This window comes from Calonectris borealis, chromosome 21 (genome assembly GCF_964195595.1).
Source record: "Calonectris borealis chromosome 21, bCalBor7.hap1.2, whole genome shotgun sequence".
Classification (NCBI taxonomy): domain Eukaryota; kingdom Metazoa; phylum Chordata; class Aves; order Procellariiformes; family Procellariidae; genus Calonectris; species Calonectris borealis.
The window spans coordinates 6,281,552-6,299,415 of NC_134332.1; the positions used below are offsets into that span (position 1 = coordinate 6,281,552).

Below are 17,864 nucleotides of genomic sequence, written 5' to 3' on the forward strand. Positions count from 1 at the left end.
TGCCGCCCTGTATTCCAGCCGCGTCTCACAGGAAGCCTTTCCCTGGGAGGCAGGTGGCCAATTTGTGTTGGCTTAAGAGCTCTCCCCCTCCCCGCTCCACAAGCCTTCTCAGCCATGCTGATCTCACCACCTCCACCCACCTACCCAAACACTGAGGGCTGCAAGTGATGCTGCTTGCAACCACCTCAAACAGCTCTCCAGAGCACCTGCCTGGCCAGCGTGACCATGTCCTCCACGCTGACTCAAGACAGGGTGGGAAGAAAACCCAAACCCAGCCCTCTCTGCAGCGGGAATGCATTGTTCTCACCCCAGCCTCCTTACCCGTGCTTTGCTACATGGATTCAGGTGGAATGGGCTCCTTAGGGCTTAAAGTGTCTAATCCCACAACGAAGAATAGCCTCTCCCCGTCAGATCTGCTGCAATACCTTCACAGCTTGATCATGACTTTGAACACCGGGGCCCATCCAAATGCTGTTTTATACACAAGGGCAAGGGATAAGCAGCTCCAGATGCCAACTCTCATTAACCAAACATCAATATAGCAGCAAGGCCGACACATCGCTCGCTTGTTTGTGTCTGCGATGTGCATCGGCACTTCTGAGGCAGTGGATGAACAGGAGAGCGTGGCCTGCAATGGGAGCTGCCTGCACCACGGCACACAGCACACCTGGTCTGAGCTGACACAGGTGTCCTCCCAAAGCAAACCATGACACTGAACCCCCCTGCACACCCCCAGGTGACATCCAACCCTCTCTTTTGCCAGATGGCAGAGCCAAAACCACATAAGAGTTTGAACATCAGAAGAAGCAGAGAGTGGTTTTAGCAGGGTGGCATCCTGCGTACCCAGGCATTGGGACCAGCTCTCATGCTCCCACCTCGGACATACCACCAGGTCTCTGGGCTCACGAGAAGCCTGCCCTGCTCCGAGTAAGCCCAGATAACTCGGATGGCTCAAGTCAAATCAAGCCCAGGCTCAAACGTTCCACTCCCACATTTTCACACGGAAGATGCGAGCGAGAAAAGCCCAACCAAGAACTGGAGAACATTCACATCCTTCAGGAGCAACAGCCCCTGAACAGGCTCCCCCTCAGCCTCCCTTCGCCACAGAAGTTTATAGATCACCACCATCTGTTGCAACACCCAGATAAGGGGATGATGGTCTTTAATTCAAGCCCGCTTGCTGCATTGCGGTGCTGAGGCACTCCTGTTCCTGCGAGGCGGGTGGGTGAGCATGTTCAAGCATGTACATGCTATGGCCCATCTCCCTCCCCACAGGAGACAGAGACTCAGCAACCAAAGGCAGTGGGTTTGCAGCCTGACACTCAGAGCCAACCCTTGGCTGGTGGTCCCTGCTGCAATGCTGGATGCCCCTATTACCCACCATTAGGGCTAAAGTTGGACCGTGTCTAAAAGTCTCACTGCAGCTAGCTAATGAGTTGTCCAAAGTCACAGGAGCTGTCAGCTCCAAGGCTTCTCAATTAACCACCGACATCCCAAACTGGTGTGGCGCAGCCAGCCTGTACCCACAGAGGAGGGGCGGTTGCTGGAGGGAGAGCTCTGGGGCTCTCAGGCATCCCAGTCCTGCGTCCCCTCTGAGGGCAGCCCTCTCCAGCCACGTTCCTGACCGTCATGCACCCTGGGGCCACTCCAGGTACGTGAGGGCAACCGAAGGGGCAGAAAGCAACATTTCAAGCCAAAAAGCTTGAAGGCAATTTCACAGCAGTGGAGAAACTCTCTCTCTTATTCTCTATGCTCTCCAAAGTTGCCAGCATACCGTTACCAGGCACACCAAGTCACCAGATGTAAGACAAGGACAAGATTCTGAGCAGTTCAAGTGGCAGAGGATTTGTTATGGAGCATCTTCTCCAAACCTACTCCAGAAACATGAGCTCCCTCCACCTTACTGGGGGAGAAACGGGACGGACGACAACTCTGAGCAGATGCACTGCTCTGCAGCTGGGAGCGGGGTTGTGACTGGATACGGTGATCGCATGTCCCAGCTCATCCCCCAGGCTCCTGGAGGAGCCAGCAGATCCCCAAGCCCTCACAGGGTGGGTGACACTGGGGGCAGTGGGTCCAGGACAGCCAGAGAGCCCCCCATTTCATCCCCACAGACACAGCAGGAAAGCCTGGCAGCTGCAGGGCTCTCGTTCCCCTCAGGTTATCCAGGAGGTTTCAGAGGCACCCGGTTCAACAGGTCAAACCATTTATCTTATTCCTAACCAGGTTTTGGAGCAGCTAACCATGAAATCAGCCTCTCCACGAGCATCCCATGGGCAGAGGAAGATACTGGGGACTTGCCCGGCTATCGTGTATGGGCTCCTGCGCACAGGCAGGAGGAGGGACACGGGGCAGCTGACAGGCACAACTCGGGCACGTGGCGCTGGGGGCAGCTGCAAGCTAAAAACGGCGTCGGCGGGACAGGTCTGGCAAACTGGCACCATCAGAGCTGCTGCAACTGGAGCCACCTGAGGTGCAAGGCTTGTCAGCCTGGCTGCAAGGAAGCGAAATGCGCAGTCTGAGCCTTTCCAAGGCCTCCCTTCCAGCCAACCTCTGTGCCAAGCTGCAGATAGAGCAAATAAGAAAAGTTTCTATATCAGAACAGGCCAGTTCCAGTTATTAGAAACCCATTAAAAATGCCTCTGGAATCCAGTGCTACCAGTGGCCCCAATTACTATGCTCCTGCTCCCTGTTTACCCAGGCTGCTTTGAATAAATATAGAAAAAAAAGTCAAAAAATTGTACGGGAAGTCGAAGGGGGAGGCAAAGAGCAGCAAGCAGATGAGAAGTGAATTGCAAAGCCATGCAGAAGACAAGAGCCTTTCACCCCTGCAGTCCCCCGGGGTTTCAGGGAAACGGGCAGCTTCGCATCCAGCCAGACGCATCTTTAGCAATGCGCTACAGCACGCGCCAAATGCTGGAAGTAAAAGGAGACAGCTCAGCCATATCCATCTCTGCACAAAGTAAAAATAGAGATGCCAGGAGCTGGGCACGTCTGCCTTCTTCCAAGGTGATTTAAGGAGAGCAGCCATAGACTTCAAATTACTTTTTCTGGTGACACAGTGAGCTGCCCTCCTTGGAGGGGCTGGCATTGCACCTTGGGCAAGAGGAAAGCAGAGGACACGCACCCCCTCCCCTGCCAGCAGCAGGTTGTACGTGCACATCCCTACTTCCAAAATCCAGTCATGTCCTGAGCAAGCAGAGAGTCACCAGCCACCCTGCACTTAGCAGCAGGGCCAGCCCCAGTCCCAAGTGACCCCCTCCGGCTTCAAGTCCCATCTATGTCACACACCCGCTGCAACAGGTACAGGCAACAGATAGCAGTGGAGGGGGGGAGATGCTGACAGCTTGGTTGGTTTAGGTTTTCTGGGGTGGGGAAGCAGCAACAAGCTGCAACAGTCTGGGGTGGTGGCTGTTGCATTTGGCAGCTGCTTACGCGGGACAAACGGACTGTCCCGTCGTTCCTCTTCCTCCTCAAGGACGTCCGAAGAGTTGGCAACAGAGGTCTGAACCGGCACTTACGAACAGCCCTGGATTTTTGCCAGCTGAAGCCTACTCGAGTCAGCACATGGGCTCAGCCATGTCTGTTGGACCCGGAGGCTCCAGCCATCCCTGCTGCAGGGAAGGGGGTGCCCGGCCCTCCGAGCGTGGCAAAGCCACCCTGGGTGTCTGCACCGACCGCATGCAGCACAAGGGACCAGCGCACGCATTTGTAATGGGCTCCGAGGGTACCTGGGGACTGAGATACCCTTTGGAAAACGTGCACGCCTGGATCCAGATAATGGGGGAGCAGAGGGGGAGAAAGTGCTGTGGGAGATGAGCGAGTCTGCATCAGATAAATCTTCATCTCATGGAAACCAGCCACGGGAAGCCAGAGCTCCCTTTCCTCATCCCTCTCCATCAGAGCCACAGCAGGCAGCTATCACCACGTTTTAATTAGATTCCCTCAAGTTGCTGTCTGTATGCACAGAGCTGCAGGGACTGAGAGCCTCCCATGAACTGGGAACAAGCCACCTCTCCCCCCCAGCCCCGCAAGCCACAGGGGCCAGAAACAGCCCTGGGAGAAGGGTGTGATGGATCGCCTTGAGCCCCAACCGCTCCCCAACTCTCCAGTGGGGAGCTGCCCTTGACGGATCGATGGGCTGTTGCAGCGGCAGCAGGAGGTCACCTCGACACACAGCACCACAGCTCCACCCTGGAGTGAAACCTCTTGGTTCAAGAGACAAAGATCACAAGTTTTAGTATGCCCTGAGATCTTCTGGCCCTGTAAATCTGGATGAAGAAGATGGGTTTGGGGTTACCCATACTCCCAGCAAAGCAGGACCAGATGGTGCTGGGAAGATGGAAAGCCTAGGAGTCAGCAAGACCTGCAGACAGAGCAAGTTACTCTCAACCAGTGTGTAGAGACGGGGTAATTCCTAGAAAAGCTCCATAAAAAGTGGACACCGAGAAAGGTGAGACCCCAAAGAAGAGCAGGATGAGACCTTTGTACTGATGGCCTTTACACAGAAATGCACAGGTACAACCTCAGACACAAAGGGCTCATGTCCTATAAGCAGGAAGGCTGGAAGCTCACAAGATACGCTACTCGCCTGATGCCCAGCCCTCATGCATGAATATACTGAGACACTGCTAATTAAACCAACAGCTCCTAATTAATTCTCAGCTGTCCCCATCGTTCTGGGTCCATCCTGTCAGTTCTTGAGACACAAACAGTTTTGGGCATTTCACAAGCCAGTGAAGCAAGAGCAGAGCTTACATCAAATGCTGGAGGCAGTGGCGGGTTTGGCATGAGGTTAAGGATTGTCTGGGGAGGTTTTTATCTTCTTCCTTCCCAAGAGCCCAGCACAGGGGCAGGAAGGGGATTTGGCCTCTAAAGTGGAAGGAGAGGAGTTGTCTAAAAGAGTAGTTCATGCTTTCCATCTCAACTCAAACCCAAGCCCGTAGCCGGGCCCCAGGAGGTGACTTGTCTGGAACTGACACACGTTGAGCAGTATCTCCCACACCACCAGCAGCCTCCAGCACACGGAGGACTCGGCTGCTGCTCCCCATGACCCAGGGGGACATCCCACCTCCTGCACAAGTCACACCCAATACAGCTTTCTTCTCTGAGACTGCAGACAGGCTCCCAGTGAAATACCGAGTCGTTGCTACAGTTTGACCCATCTTTGTCCCTGCGGGCAATGCTCCTGCCACACACAAGCCCAGCTGGGGCTCAGGTCCACCCTGCAGCCCTCTCTGCAGTGACACAAGCTTTAGCACCGTTTGGTCTCCAGAAGAGAGATCTGTTGCTCAGCCATTCCTCCCCCAGGTTGGCACTTGCCCTCTGTGCCCTGCAAATGACCGAACCAGGCGAATCACACACAGCAGTGGAAGGGACGGTCCCTCCCTTCCTGGGCCTGACCTTTTGGTGAGCTGATTTCCACAGCAGCAGAGCCAGCCCTGCAAGCCCAAGCTCAGCAAAACCCATCCTAAAGGCCAGAAGTGCCTGTTTCCCCTGGCTGTATTTACCTCCTGACAAGCTAAGGCAGGAGGACCCAGCTGGGTCTCCCACACAACCTGCAAGAAGCCCCGACCCACTCAACACAGCCCCACGCTGCAGGAAGGCTGGACCAGCTCCCAAACACAGCCTCTAAAAACTCCACCTGCAGCAACAACAAGGGAGTGACCCCTCTGCTACACAGGCAAAGCGACCCAGAGCCATTATTTAAGCTACGCACGAGTTATTTTAGCCAGAGTCCAGCCCAGCGCAAGGAGGGGCATGTCCATGCAGGTGGTACCAACACATGGAGGATGTCCTCATTCTAGCAAATGCAGAAGTCTCCAAAGGGAGACTGGGCAGGTGTCTGCCTGTAGAAAAGCGGAGCAACAAACCTTATCCAAGTCCTCTCCCAAGCAGGTCAATCCTCTCCCCTCTGCAAGCACTTTCTTCCATCAGGCTGAGAGCAACAGGGAAACCTACATTTTCCAGCTCCCCCACCAAAATCAGGGGTCAACATACATCCCAAGGGAAGAAAGCGAACTCTTGGGCTCCTGTTCAGAGCAAACTCCTGTTCAAACTGAAAGCTTTTCTCCCTTGCGGAGTGGACAGGTTTATTTATAGCATCACAGTGTTTTATCAGCACGCCAGCTGCCCTCGGAGGAAGGGGGTCATCTCAAACATGTGGAACAAAATCCCCGGTTGAGCACATTTGACAAGCTTGCCTTTGCACATGTTGGGCTGCAGGTGGAAAACTCACTGAGGAAGGCGGCTACACGGGCTGCGGGAGGGAGACGGCCGCATGCCACAAAGTTTGTGCGTTGGATCTGCCAGTCCTGCTGCCAAAGGCAACCGCAGCTCCTTAGCGACAGGCATGAAACACCACAGGATCAACACACAGAGCCCGACTGATGGGCTGCACCCCGTCCAGCTCTTCATCCCGATCCTTGCCACACTGCTGCTCGCCACAACCACCTCACTGCTCACCAAGCACGCTCCAGAAAGGACTCCCCCAGCATCCCCTTTCTCCAAAACTGCCTCTTGCAAAAAAAGGACAAGTTGTTTTGTTTTGAAGCTTCAGATTGATGTAGGTCCCAGTGCTGTGTCACCCAATCAGCCTGGGAAGAGAGGTGGGGAGGAATGGGGTTACTTTGCCTTGAGAGCCCACAAGGGCAGAGGTGGTTGCACCGTAACAGCCGGGCAGCGCAGTCTGTGCATGCGGTCTGGCAGGGGTGCACAGCCCCACAACTATCGCTCCCCTCACCGTGCCACCTTCCCCAGCCTCCCCGCTGGAGGCACCAGAGCCAGGCTGCCAACCAACACACCCACGGGCTCCCTGCAGCAACAGCCCAGGCTGGACCTGGGACAGGCAATACCCCTCGATGGTGGCTACAGAGGAAGCGGGGAAGGAGAAAGTTGTACGTCGGACCATTTTTGGGAGCCCAAACTCTTGCCCCATCCTAAACAGGTGGCATGACCCAGCAGAACTGCTTCATGCAATGCCTGCTGCCACACACACGGCAGGGCTCGGCGATGCCAGCCCTCGGGTCCTCATGCAAGAAGAGCGACCGAGCACCACCATAGCATGCTGAGGGACCGGCCTCTTCCTCCCAAGCCCGGATAGCAGATGCAGACACCCCTAAGCGCTGGGAACAGCCAGATCAGACAGCAGCACAGGAGGCACTGAGGCAAACTAAGTATTTGGCAGGGAGAGGCAGATCTCACAGCTCACTGTGAAAATCTCCATGCCAGCCGCCCACCTCAGCCGCAGTGCCAGCATTCACAGCCTCCTCTCCTAATATCCATCTCTCCAACTATCAGAGGGGATATGCAAAGAGGTTGCAGAGGAGCAGAAGGCTGCAGGAGATAGCAGCAGCAAACCGCTCTGGTGTGTGAAGCCAACTTTCAGTCTCGAGAAACTTCTTTCCACTTCTCTGGACAGAAATTCAGAGAGGGACAGACTGATCTGTTTGGCGACGAGTGTGCCTGCCCTCCTTATAGAGTTATGCTCAAGATTCGCTTCTGTTCGCCCCATCCACGAGAGAGCAGGCTGCACATTTACTAGGACGGGCAGGGGCTTACAGCAGGGCTTACAGCAAGTGTCATGCTGGCTAACAGCAGCTCAGCTTGTTGCCCAGCAGAACCCAGCAAATAACATGACCTCTGTCACCGCCTGTGCTCTCTCTTCCTCATCTTTTCTGCACAGAGCTCAGTACAGCTCGGTATAGCCCAGCTCCTCGTCTCACCCTCGCCCCGCTGCCCAGAGCTCTGCAGGGCTGCAGGCTGCCTGTCAGCACCGGCACCTCTCAGCAGCAGATGCTGCCAGCTTGATGCAGAAACACCTCGTATTTAGGATCTCGGTGAGGTCCGGGCAAGGTTTACTCATGATCCCCTGAACAAGGCAGGTCCTAATTTACTGTCATCCTTCTCAGGAGATCTGGGCAACTTAAACTTGCTTTTGTGAGCCTTGGGCAACCTCAATTTAAGCAAGCTATGCTCTTCAAAGCAAAACAAGACTGTACAACATAAGCAGTCAGAGCATCTTAATCCTCAGTGTTTGGCCCCTGTAACAGCTCTGTGGGAGGGGAATGCAAGTCCCTGATGCCCAACGTGCAGCCAGACAAGTGGAGCAGAGCCAGCAGCTCACCCCGGCGCACAGGAATGCTGACAGACGCCAGGACCTGCCAGCTCTCAACACTTCAGCCAGCCAGGGACCACAGCCACCCTTCCTCGGGCTGAGCAGCGCTGAAACAGAAAAGAGGAACCTCTTTTTTAATAGCTTGCCCAAACTGAAATAGGTTTCCACCCAGCACTTAGCACTACTTTAGGCCAAAGCAGTTAAGATATTCTGGTACACTTGACTTGGCTGTCTAAAAATGGAAGAACCGGGCAAGAAACCCCACTACAGTCTACCACACAGCACTGCAGGTCCCAGGAGGCATTTGCTGGGTGCTTTAAGACCAGTCAGGTCCACCCTGTAGCAAACTGCCCCTTGAAACTCATTAACAAACTCAATTATTCTTTCCCGAGTGCAAGTGCGAAGCCAGGCACCTTCACTGAGAACAGTGATTTGTTCTCACTGGCAGAACAAACCGGCGATTCACCTGACACAAGGAGCAGCCAGGGAGGCTGAGCTCTCTGATGTCCTGGGAACACACCTCTGTTTGCGACCACTGCCAGCTCCGCTCTGTTCTTCCCACACCCCGGAGCAGGTTTAACAAGCTCTCCCCCCCAGACAGCCCCTCTGCCCCTGCCGCAGGAACATCACCCCTCCGCGCTGGGTGCAAAAGCCACTGCAGGCAGATAAACAGCCGACTGATCAGGTTTCTCTGCTTACCACAAAGAGGTTGATTCACCAGAGCCTACTCCCTTTTCAGGCTCTTTCTAAATAAAGGCTTCAAAGACTTCTGGAAATTCATGCTTAACAGGCTTACTGTAATGCCAGAGCACAAGGGCTCCTGTGGGCCAGACTCTGCTGCGGGACTGAGTCACGCTCATTTTCTTCTGAGACTCTCAGATACACTTGTCTAGGAGTTAAAGCTAGAACAACTCCTGTTGGCTGATGCTCATTTTTGCAGATCCTCACTGCCACCCAAAACACGGCCTGACACAGGTCACCCGGTCTTCTCAGCAACAGCCAGCCCTGCAGATGCCATGCAGATGCTCAGGAGAGGAGGTGATGCTCCTCCATCCCCTCCTGGGGCTCCAACGATGCTCCCGGGCATGAACTCCCCATCACTCACTCCCTGTCCTCAGAGAGGAGCACTCGCAAAATCAGCTCAGCACCTAGTCGGCCAGAAAAAGGCCTGTTTCAGGCTGGACCCCCCCCCACAACATGCACCTGGGCTGAAAGGATTCAGCACAGACGGTATGGCCATAAGCAGGCGTCCTGAGCGAGCCTCTGTCTCCAAGGCACTGAGGAGGACTAAAGCAGCAAGTTCAGGACTGCTCAGTCATTCTGGAAACAACAGTTTTGGTGTGAGGGATCGGAGCCCGCATACTAGGAGAGAAGAGAAGAGCACGGGGGACAAGCAACCACGCGTAACTCTGCACTAAGGCTCATCGACCCTGCCGCTCCGCTCCAGGCGCTGAACTCACAAGTCAGCAGCTAGAATTTGCTGAGACACCTCCAAGTGATTTAGCACTGCTGCAGCTCCCAGGCACAAGCCCGGAGCCAGCTCACCTCCTCCTAGCAGTGGAGGCTTCAACTGCCTTTTCCTGAAAAGCCTTATTTATAAGCAGTAAAGCAACCCTGCATTTAGTGACTCCTCGTTCCACCCGGGTACCGGCGCAGGCAGGTTCTCCGGTGGGGAGGCAGGAAGGTGCAGCGTGGGACGGCGCGACCGGAAATCCCGGTTGCCTCGCCTCACCTGCTCCCCGCTGAAGATTTCACACACCACAGCAAGCTCTCGAGCATTGCTTTCGCACGCCTCGGTTGTCAGGAAATCCCCCTCCCCCAGCCCCAGCATCTTCGGAGAAAGCAACCAGAATTCACTTCATTCTGCATAAGAGCTGCTCCTATGATTTTCTTTGATGCCATTCAATGCAAGCAGCTGGATTCTCTATTTATAGCAAGATCATCAGTTTGGAAAAACCACTTATGTTCTTGTCATTATCAGAGCACAAGATACATAACAAATCCCCGCAATGCTAGGAACGCTACAAGTTGGTAAGACAGTCCTCGCAGGCAGGCTGGACACCTGCAGAGGTCCAAGCAGACAGAAAACGCAGCATTCGGGACTGAGAGCAAAACCCCCAGACCTGACATTCAGTCCCATGCTGATACTCCCCGTCAAGAAGGCACCAACTCATACCCAAACACTGAGCTCTCCTCCCTGGAGATGTTGCCGTCCGAGCCAGTTTTACTCAAATCTTATTGCAGGGAGCATTTGGGATTAAGGCGGGTGCGTTTGGGAGTGATGGACAGCAAGCTGCTGCAACATCGCTACCTCTGGCCTGAGCTGCTGGAGCTAGAACAACCAAGAGCACGCTTCCATCATGCTGGTTTTGGCTGGGGTAGAGTTAATCATCTTCATAGTAGCTAGTATGGGGCTATGTTTTGGGGTTGTGCTCAAAACAGTGTTGATAACACAGGGATGTTTTCATTACTGCTGAGCAGTGCTTAGACAGAGTCAAGGCCTTTTCTGCTCCTCACCCCACCCCACCAGCGAGCAGGCTGGGGGGGCACAAGAAGTTGGGAGGGGACACGGCTGGGACAGCTGACCCCAACTGACCAAAGGGATATTCCATACCATATGGCGTCATGCTCAGCATATAAAGCTGGAGGAAAAAGAAGGAAGGGGAAGGAAGAAGGAAGGAAGTTACGACGTTTGTCTTCCCAAGTCACTGTTACGCATGATGGAGCGATGGAGCCCTGCTTTCCTGGAGATGGCTGAACACCTGCCTGCTGATGGGAAGGAGTGAATGAATTCCTTGTTTTGCTTTGCTTGTGTGGCTTTTGCTTTACCTATTAAACTGTCTTTATCTCAACCCAGGAGTTTTCTCACTTTTACTCTTCCAATTCTCTCCCCTGTCCTACCAGGGGAGAGTGAGCGAGCGGCTGGGTGGGGATTAGTTGCCGGCGGCTGGGGTTAAACCACGACGTATCAGCAAGAACAAAGGGTTGGAAGTTATAAGCATTAGTGCTCCAGGAATGATTCATGCTTCTTGGAAGCAGCCTTTTTGCTACAGGCATCTGATAAGCTCCAGTTTTTAATCAAGATTAAGGTGCTCAAAAGTCAGGGTGTTTTTACACTAGGTCTCCAAATAATTCCAGACTGGCAAAAGGGGGTCAAAAGCAGCATCCATCCTTACCTCAGGACACCCCCATATCCCCTCCACCGCCATCATCTCAGGGTTCCGATACACCTGCGGGAGTTTGTTGAAGCCATTCAATTTAACCACATGGCATTGACCACCCTTCTGAATGCAGTACCTGATGCTGGACAAAGCGGTACCCAGCCACAGCTAAGCCCTTTCTGGTGAAAAGCCTCTATCCACAAGCTTATTCACAGCAAAACACCCAGCTCACACTTGACACTGGCACCCCATTGGCCAAAGAGAGCTGGAGGATGTGAAGTTGCTGTTTAAAAGCCATCACAAGGAGGCAGAAGCCTGCGCATCTTTGTGGTCTGAAGCCATTTCACCTGTTTCAGATCCTAAACATGACCCAGGGACTTGGAGCACACGCAGGCACAACTGTGCACAAGACAAAAATCTGCTGACTGGCAACAATCTGGTCCTTTGCTCATTTTCTCATCTCCTAAGCACTTTGCACTTCCACACAAGAGATTTGAAGAGCGACAAATTTCAAGAGTAGCACAAAGAGATAATTAACTTGCACAGCAATCCCTGTTGCCAAGCTTCAGAGGTCACAACAGTAGCCTAAAGGTTGTACATTGGATATCTCGGCAATCAGCCCTCAAGAAAAGAGGCACCAAACCAAAACCCAGCCCCTGGTGTGCCTGCCAGGCCGTTTCAGGAGCATCTGCCTAAGCAGGAGAGGGAAAGACTTGCTTCAATGCCTGGCAGAGGACCTTTCTCTATGCTTTTGCACAGGTCAGGTCTGCAGCAGCCTCGCAGCACAACCCAACCACCCCATTGCCCTTCTTCTCTTGGAAAAGCCCAAGCATCCCCTTCTCCAGATGGTAGATGATGGTCTGCATGTCCATCCTACTCTTCCTGGCCATGACAGCCTCTAGTAAGACTTCCCCAAGTCAAGTGCTAGCTATGTGGCTTCTACAGACATACTTCTTCCTCAAGGATGACCTTCAGCAAAAGGTATTCCACAACACACTACGAGCAGAGCATGCCCATCCGTGCACCCACACCTCCCTTGGCAGAGGGGCTCCCCCTCGCCCGACCCTGCCTGCGGGGCCGCGCTAGGGATAGGGAGCTGCCTCGGGAGGAGAGGGATGTAAACCCACAGACTCCTCCTTTCCAGCCAGGGAGCCTCCCTGCTGCCTACCTGAGTCCAGCCCCGAAAGACAAGCTACATCTCTACCAGCTCTGCGCTGCTCTGGGGAAGGAATAAGCACTCACACCCGGTTTGTCACACTTGGAAGCAAATCAGACAGACAGAACTCCGCTCCACTTGTTCTCTCATTTTGTTAAACAAGAGAGGGGAGGCCGCAGCATGTCTCCTCGCCAAGGAAAGCGGCAAACAGAGCTTTTTAGATGAGCACAAGTGGTGCGCAGGCGGGGGGAGCAGCGGAGAGAGACACACGCTGCAGTGACGAGACACAAAACAATCTCGTGATTAGTTATTGACTCCAGAGGAGTTGGAGCTCTAGCAGCAAACCAGCCAGGAGAGCAAAAATCCCTCTTTTGTTCCACAGCCTCAGACAGACTTGGCCACACAGCTCCCTGCTGTCTCGCTCCAGACAATGAGAAAAGAAAGTTAATCCACTTCCCCTACAGCAGGAGCCATCCAGCCTGCCGGAGCAATGCTGCAGAACGATGTATGAGCATTCCTGCGCATCAGTGCCAGCCTCGCCCTGGCACCCACCGCCGCTAGCGGATGCCAGACGGCTCGAGGACCTCACCGGGCACTGCCGGTATCAGCGCCAGCTTTGGATCCTGCCTTCCAAACCCACCGGGCCCTTGCTCAGCTCTGCCCTGCAGGCACCGCGCTCCCTTGCCACACTGCACCCCAAAGCAGAGACCAGCCGTGGGGTCTCTCCCACCCCGATGATTTATAGGTGACATATGCTGCCAAGCATAGAAATTTCAAATCCACCTGTACAGAAGACAGACTTCCATCTCGGGATAGAGCAAGCTTCAGACTGATAACTGGGGACAGAATCCATCCTTTCAACATCACTTTCCTAAGCAGCCCACAGCCTTTCTGCGGGAACGTTTCCTTCTGTTTCAGAGGTCAAGTGGTGCAGAGGATCGTGGCCAACACAGTCCTTCAGTGTCACCTCTTTCTCCCAGGAAGGGCAGAGGTTACACGCAGGTCAGAACCACCTTACACGTTAGCAAAACCCAAACTTCTTCCCACTGCCCTCCTAGGGAAACAGCAGTCATGTTTTAGTTTGGACACATGACTTGGGATTCGAATGACCTGCTTTTCAACCCCCTTCTTCACCACTAGCTTTCTCAGTTCTCCATATGAGAAGTAAGAATATTTACTACATTTAAGATTAGAGAAGGAAATTATGATTCACAGGCTCTCTGCTCTGCAGAAATGGGAATTATGTACCTGGGTACTTCGAGAGCATGAATAGACGTAGGTACTTGTGTCTGGAGCTTTGTAGTTCAAGGGAGTGATTTTAAAGTCAAGTCATCATATAAACCTGGACAGCTAAATAATAGAGCACCAAAGTGCTGAAATCTGCTCCAGAAAGCACTTGCAGTTTCTTTACTCTTAGTGACCTGGGAAAGAGGGCTGTTATTTTAACATTACACTTCTGCCCGCAAGAAGCCTCGCTGAATGGCAGGCAGGACCGAAATAATCTGCATGGCCCCTGGAAGCCGCTGAGTTGAGAGGAAAGTGCTCCAGCATCCCCGAGCAGCACAAGCCTTTGTTCCAGCATGCTCCTGCCAGCGACCGGGGCTGCCTGCCCTGCTCTGAACAAACTTATTTCCCTCCTCCCTCCCCTCAAATTAACTCCATCTCCAGCTGTCCCAGCACCAGCTTCCTGTTAAGATTAATTACTCTTTGTACACCCATGTTTGATGATTTACTCAGCAAGCCAGGCACAATGATTAGGAATTCTGCATTCCCATTAGCGCTCTCCCCCGAGGCTCAGAAGTTTTCAGGGAAGGACCTTCACCCTGGCACAGCCATGGGGAGAAGCGTGCCTCCCCAGAAGGTCTGTGTGGGTCACCAAAGGCCAGTCGTCATTTGTGACGCTGCCACACAGTCAGCTGAAGAAGATGTGCTGCTGAGTAGCCATTACTGCTAGTCAGCAGGGCTGGCATAGAAGACAGCGTAGGTGGGAGCATTTATGATCCTGAAAGGTGTGTCTCCAGTTACGCTTTCCTATGACCCAAGATTTCTGGCGTGTTTAGCAAGGCAGAACGAGCTTTGTTTGTTTGTATTGTCCACCTTTCAGAAGGTGCAATTTCCAAGAGCCATAAAACGAGCTACGTGTGAAGTAGTCATCTACAGGCTTGTTTGCAGTTGTGATCTCCAAAACCACAACACTGAGAGAAGCCACCGCACCAGACTGGTCCGGTTCAGGAAATGGAAAGCACCAAGTCTCGGTGCTGTGGGCCAGATTGCAATGGGCGAGGACTTCGTGTCTTCTCCTGCGAGCTGTTTATTAGTCTGAAAAGTCGTTGCTGGTCACAGGAGGTGTAGATGTATATACTATACAACACAAATTGATGCCATCCACCTCTCCCCACACCCCAGCAGAAAGCCACAGCATGTCAGAGGTTGTCTGATCCCTCTGCTGCTGAGCCCGTGGAGCTCAATAGGGCTGACTAGTCCCTTTAAGACCTCTTTCCAGCAGGTAGTTGCCTGCTGTCACACCAAGAAGGATGTTTCAGCAGCTACACAAGCCTCCTCCTCTGAGGACGAGACATTTTGTTCAGCCAGAAGGAAGCAGAAGGTGCCCATCTGAGAGATCCCCGGCCCAAGCGTGGAGGGTTTAAACACCAGAGACCATAGGATACAGTGCAGCTGGGAGGACACACAGCAAAGTCACCTCGCGCTCTGCAGACGTTGGTGTCATATCCCAACATGACTTATTTGGGCACGTTCAGACACCAGTGATGGAAAGTTTCTGCCCCAGCTGGTGAAGCCAGTTTGCAGAGACCTCAGCCCAAAACAGCCACTCAGGTCACCTCTGCATAGAAGCAGAAGGAACAGGCACACACAGCCCACCTCAGATTTCGGCTCAATGCTTCTGCCAAGTATCCTAGAGCCCCAGCGTCTTACCAAAATCCCCGCATTAGCATCAAACACTAGATCCAAGAGCAAAACCCCTCCTGGCTTCAGGACCAATATGTACACCCGACCCCAAAGTTTCAGAGTCAAAGCAATAAGGAAGCAGAAAGAAGGTCCAGAACAAAGAGACACCTTCCTCCTTCCCCAAGACAATCAGCTGCAGCACGCTGGGAAGCAAAGGAGATCTGGCGTAGAAGAGAACCTAGCAGTTCTTCTCCAAGGTGGGAGTTGTACAGGCAACAGCAAGGTGTAACCGTGGCCAGCCCCAGGCAGCTGGCAGCGCAAGGGGCCAGCACAAGCGAGCCCTCCAAGGCCAAACGCTCTCATCTCGCCCAAGAGGCGCCTTCAGGAACAGGGGTGGAAGCCAAAGGCACGGGCTGAGGATGGAAGTCAGACACACTTCATTAAGAACGTTTTTGCTGGGGGAAGTACGGCTGGGAGTACCCTCCAAAGAGATAAATGCTGGATGTGCAACTGTTTTGCTCCGACAGGAGTTAAACAGGCTACAAGTCTGCACTTGTCCTAGATATTTTTTTCCTGAGGAAGCTTCCAAAAAGCTATTGCACACAACTAGGAGAGGTGCTCGCAAAAGAAATAGGCAAGCATAGGCACCATCATCCGGGCTGATGTCTCTGTTCAAGAGACTTCGCATTTTACATTCTTCGGTCTTTTTTCCCCCCCAATAATTTGTAATAAAGGAAGAAGTGTGCACATAGGAGAAGCAAGCAAGACAACCTCAGGGAAAATAGCAAATCAGTTTGCATTTCCATGGCACTGAGCACAAAACTAACTTGTAAATGCGAATGACTCCTCTAGGGTGGGGGAGCAAGTTCACAGTTTGGAAGATCTGAACCGAGCAGCTCACCTCCGCCCAGTCCATCCCCGTACCTCCGCCCTGACGGACTGCACCAGCCACCAACAGGGCCTGGGTCTCACTTGGAGTTAACAGCCCCCCACGTACCCCTGATACCTCCTGCACCACGAACACAGCGGAGACCACCGCTGCCTGCCTGCAGCTGCCTGCCCCGCAGGCAGGCACTCTCTCCCCGGCACACGCAGGACCATGTACGCAGCCTGGACATCTCCCGAACTGGTACTTCCGCAACTCAAAACGTTCAAGTTCATTCGAGACGTTACGAAACGGTTGCTCGCCACGGATCGTGCCTGGAAACGGGTGGGCACCCCTCCTGCTGGGGCTGGGGCAGCCACCGGCCAGGACATCACATCGCCTATCTCCTCCCATCAAAAATACGCATTTTGGCGCTCCGTCAGACCCAGGAGCACAAGGGCCCGGTGTTCAGGGGCTGCCGCCACGGCAATGCCGGCAGCCCAGGGAGGCCGCAGGGCTCCGGGAAAGGCTGGACGCGGGGACCAGGCTCCTCCGGCCACCTCCCGGTGCCACCGCCCTGGACACCCGCCAGCTTCGGAGGCTCCTGTGAAACAAGCCCGTGCTGGGATTTTTTGGTTTGTTTTTTTTGGGGGGGAGGGTTGGTTTGTTTGTTTTTTTATGGGATGGGAGAAAAAAGTACGAGGAAGCAGAGGAGGAAACAATTCAGCAGGTTGCTCCTATCAGCCCCGCCGCTCCCCTCCCGGACCGCCTCATGGCAGGAGGGGGAGAAGCGAGGGGCAAGCCCCGAAGCACCCGCTCCCCAGCGCCGGGGGAGGGGGGGGACCTGGCTCTTCCCCGCGCCCCCCCCCCGCCACCAGCCCCACGGCGCTCCACGGGCGAGGGGAGCCCGCGCCCCCCGGGGCACCCGCACCGCCCCTGGGCCCCGCGGGCACGCTACCGCCGAGGCAGGGACCCGGCCCGGCCCACCCCGGCCCCGCCGCCCGGGGGAGGCGGGCAGGGGGCACCCCCAGCCCGGGAGGCGGCGGGCAGGCCGCGGGCTCACCTCGGTACTGCAGCGAGCCCGAGAGGCGCACGGTGACGGTGCCGGCCAGCGGCTCGCCGGGGCCGTAGACGACGCGGCTCTCGCCCAGTCGGATCTCGAAGAGCTGCACCTTCCCCATGGCCGCGCCGTCCCGACCGGCCCGGCCCAGCCCGGCCCGCTCCGCCGGCAGCGCTACCTGCCGCGCCGCGCCGCGCCGGCCCGCGACGTCCCTGCCCCGGCGGGCCGGCTCCGCCCCGCCCCGCCTCCTCCCGCCCCGGCCCGGCCGCGCTGTGGGGGCCGGGGCGGGCCCTGAGGGCCGGGGCAGCTTGTGGGGCCAGGGTGTGAGGGAAGGAGCCGGTTGTGAGGCAGGGCTGTGAGGGAAGGAGCCGGTTGTGGGGCCAGGGTGTGAGGGAAGGAGCCGGTTGTGGCGCCGGGCTGTGAGGGAAGGAGCCGGTTGTGGGGCCAGGGTGTGAGGGAAGGAGCCGGTTGTGGGGCCGGGCTGTGAGGGAAGGAGCCGGTTGTGGGGACAGGCTGTGAGGGAAGGAGGTGACTGCCCCAGCATGGGGCCATCTTGCCTCCTGGTGCTCCCTGCTCCCTCTAATCTGATCTCCTCCCTG

At 54.9% G+C, this 17,864-nt stretch overlaps 1 protein-coding gene across 1 annotated transcript in view; it reads right to left on the bottom strand.

Moving 5' to 3' along the window:
- The window catches only part of ARRDC1 (arrestin domain containing 1), a 38,170-nt gene extending 20,692 nt beyond the window's left edge, over positions 1–17,478 (bottom strand). The window contains exon 1 of the mRNA XM_075170469.1: positions 17,269–17,478. Coding sequence (XP_075026570.1) covers positions 17,269–17,386 — 118 coding nt within the window. The 5' untranslated portion in view covers positions 17,387–17,478. The remainder of the gene's footprint in view (positions 1–17,268) is intronic.
- Positions 17,479–17,864: the final 386 nt, after the last annotated feature.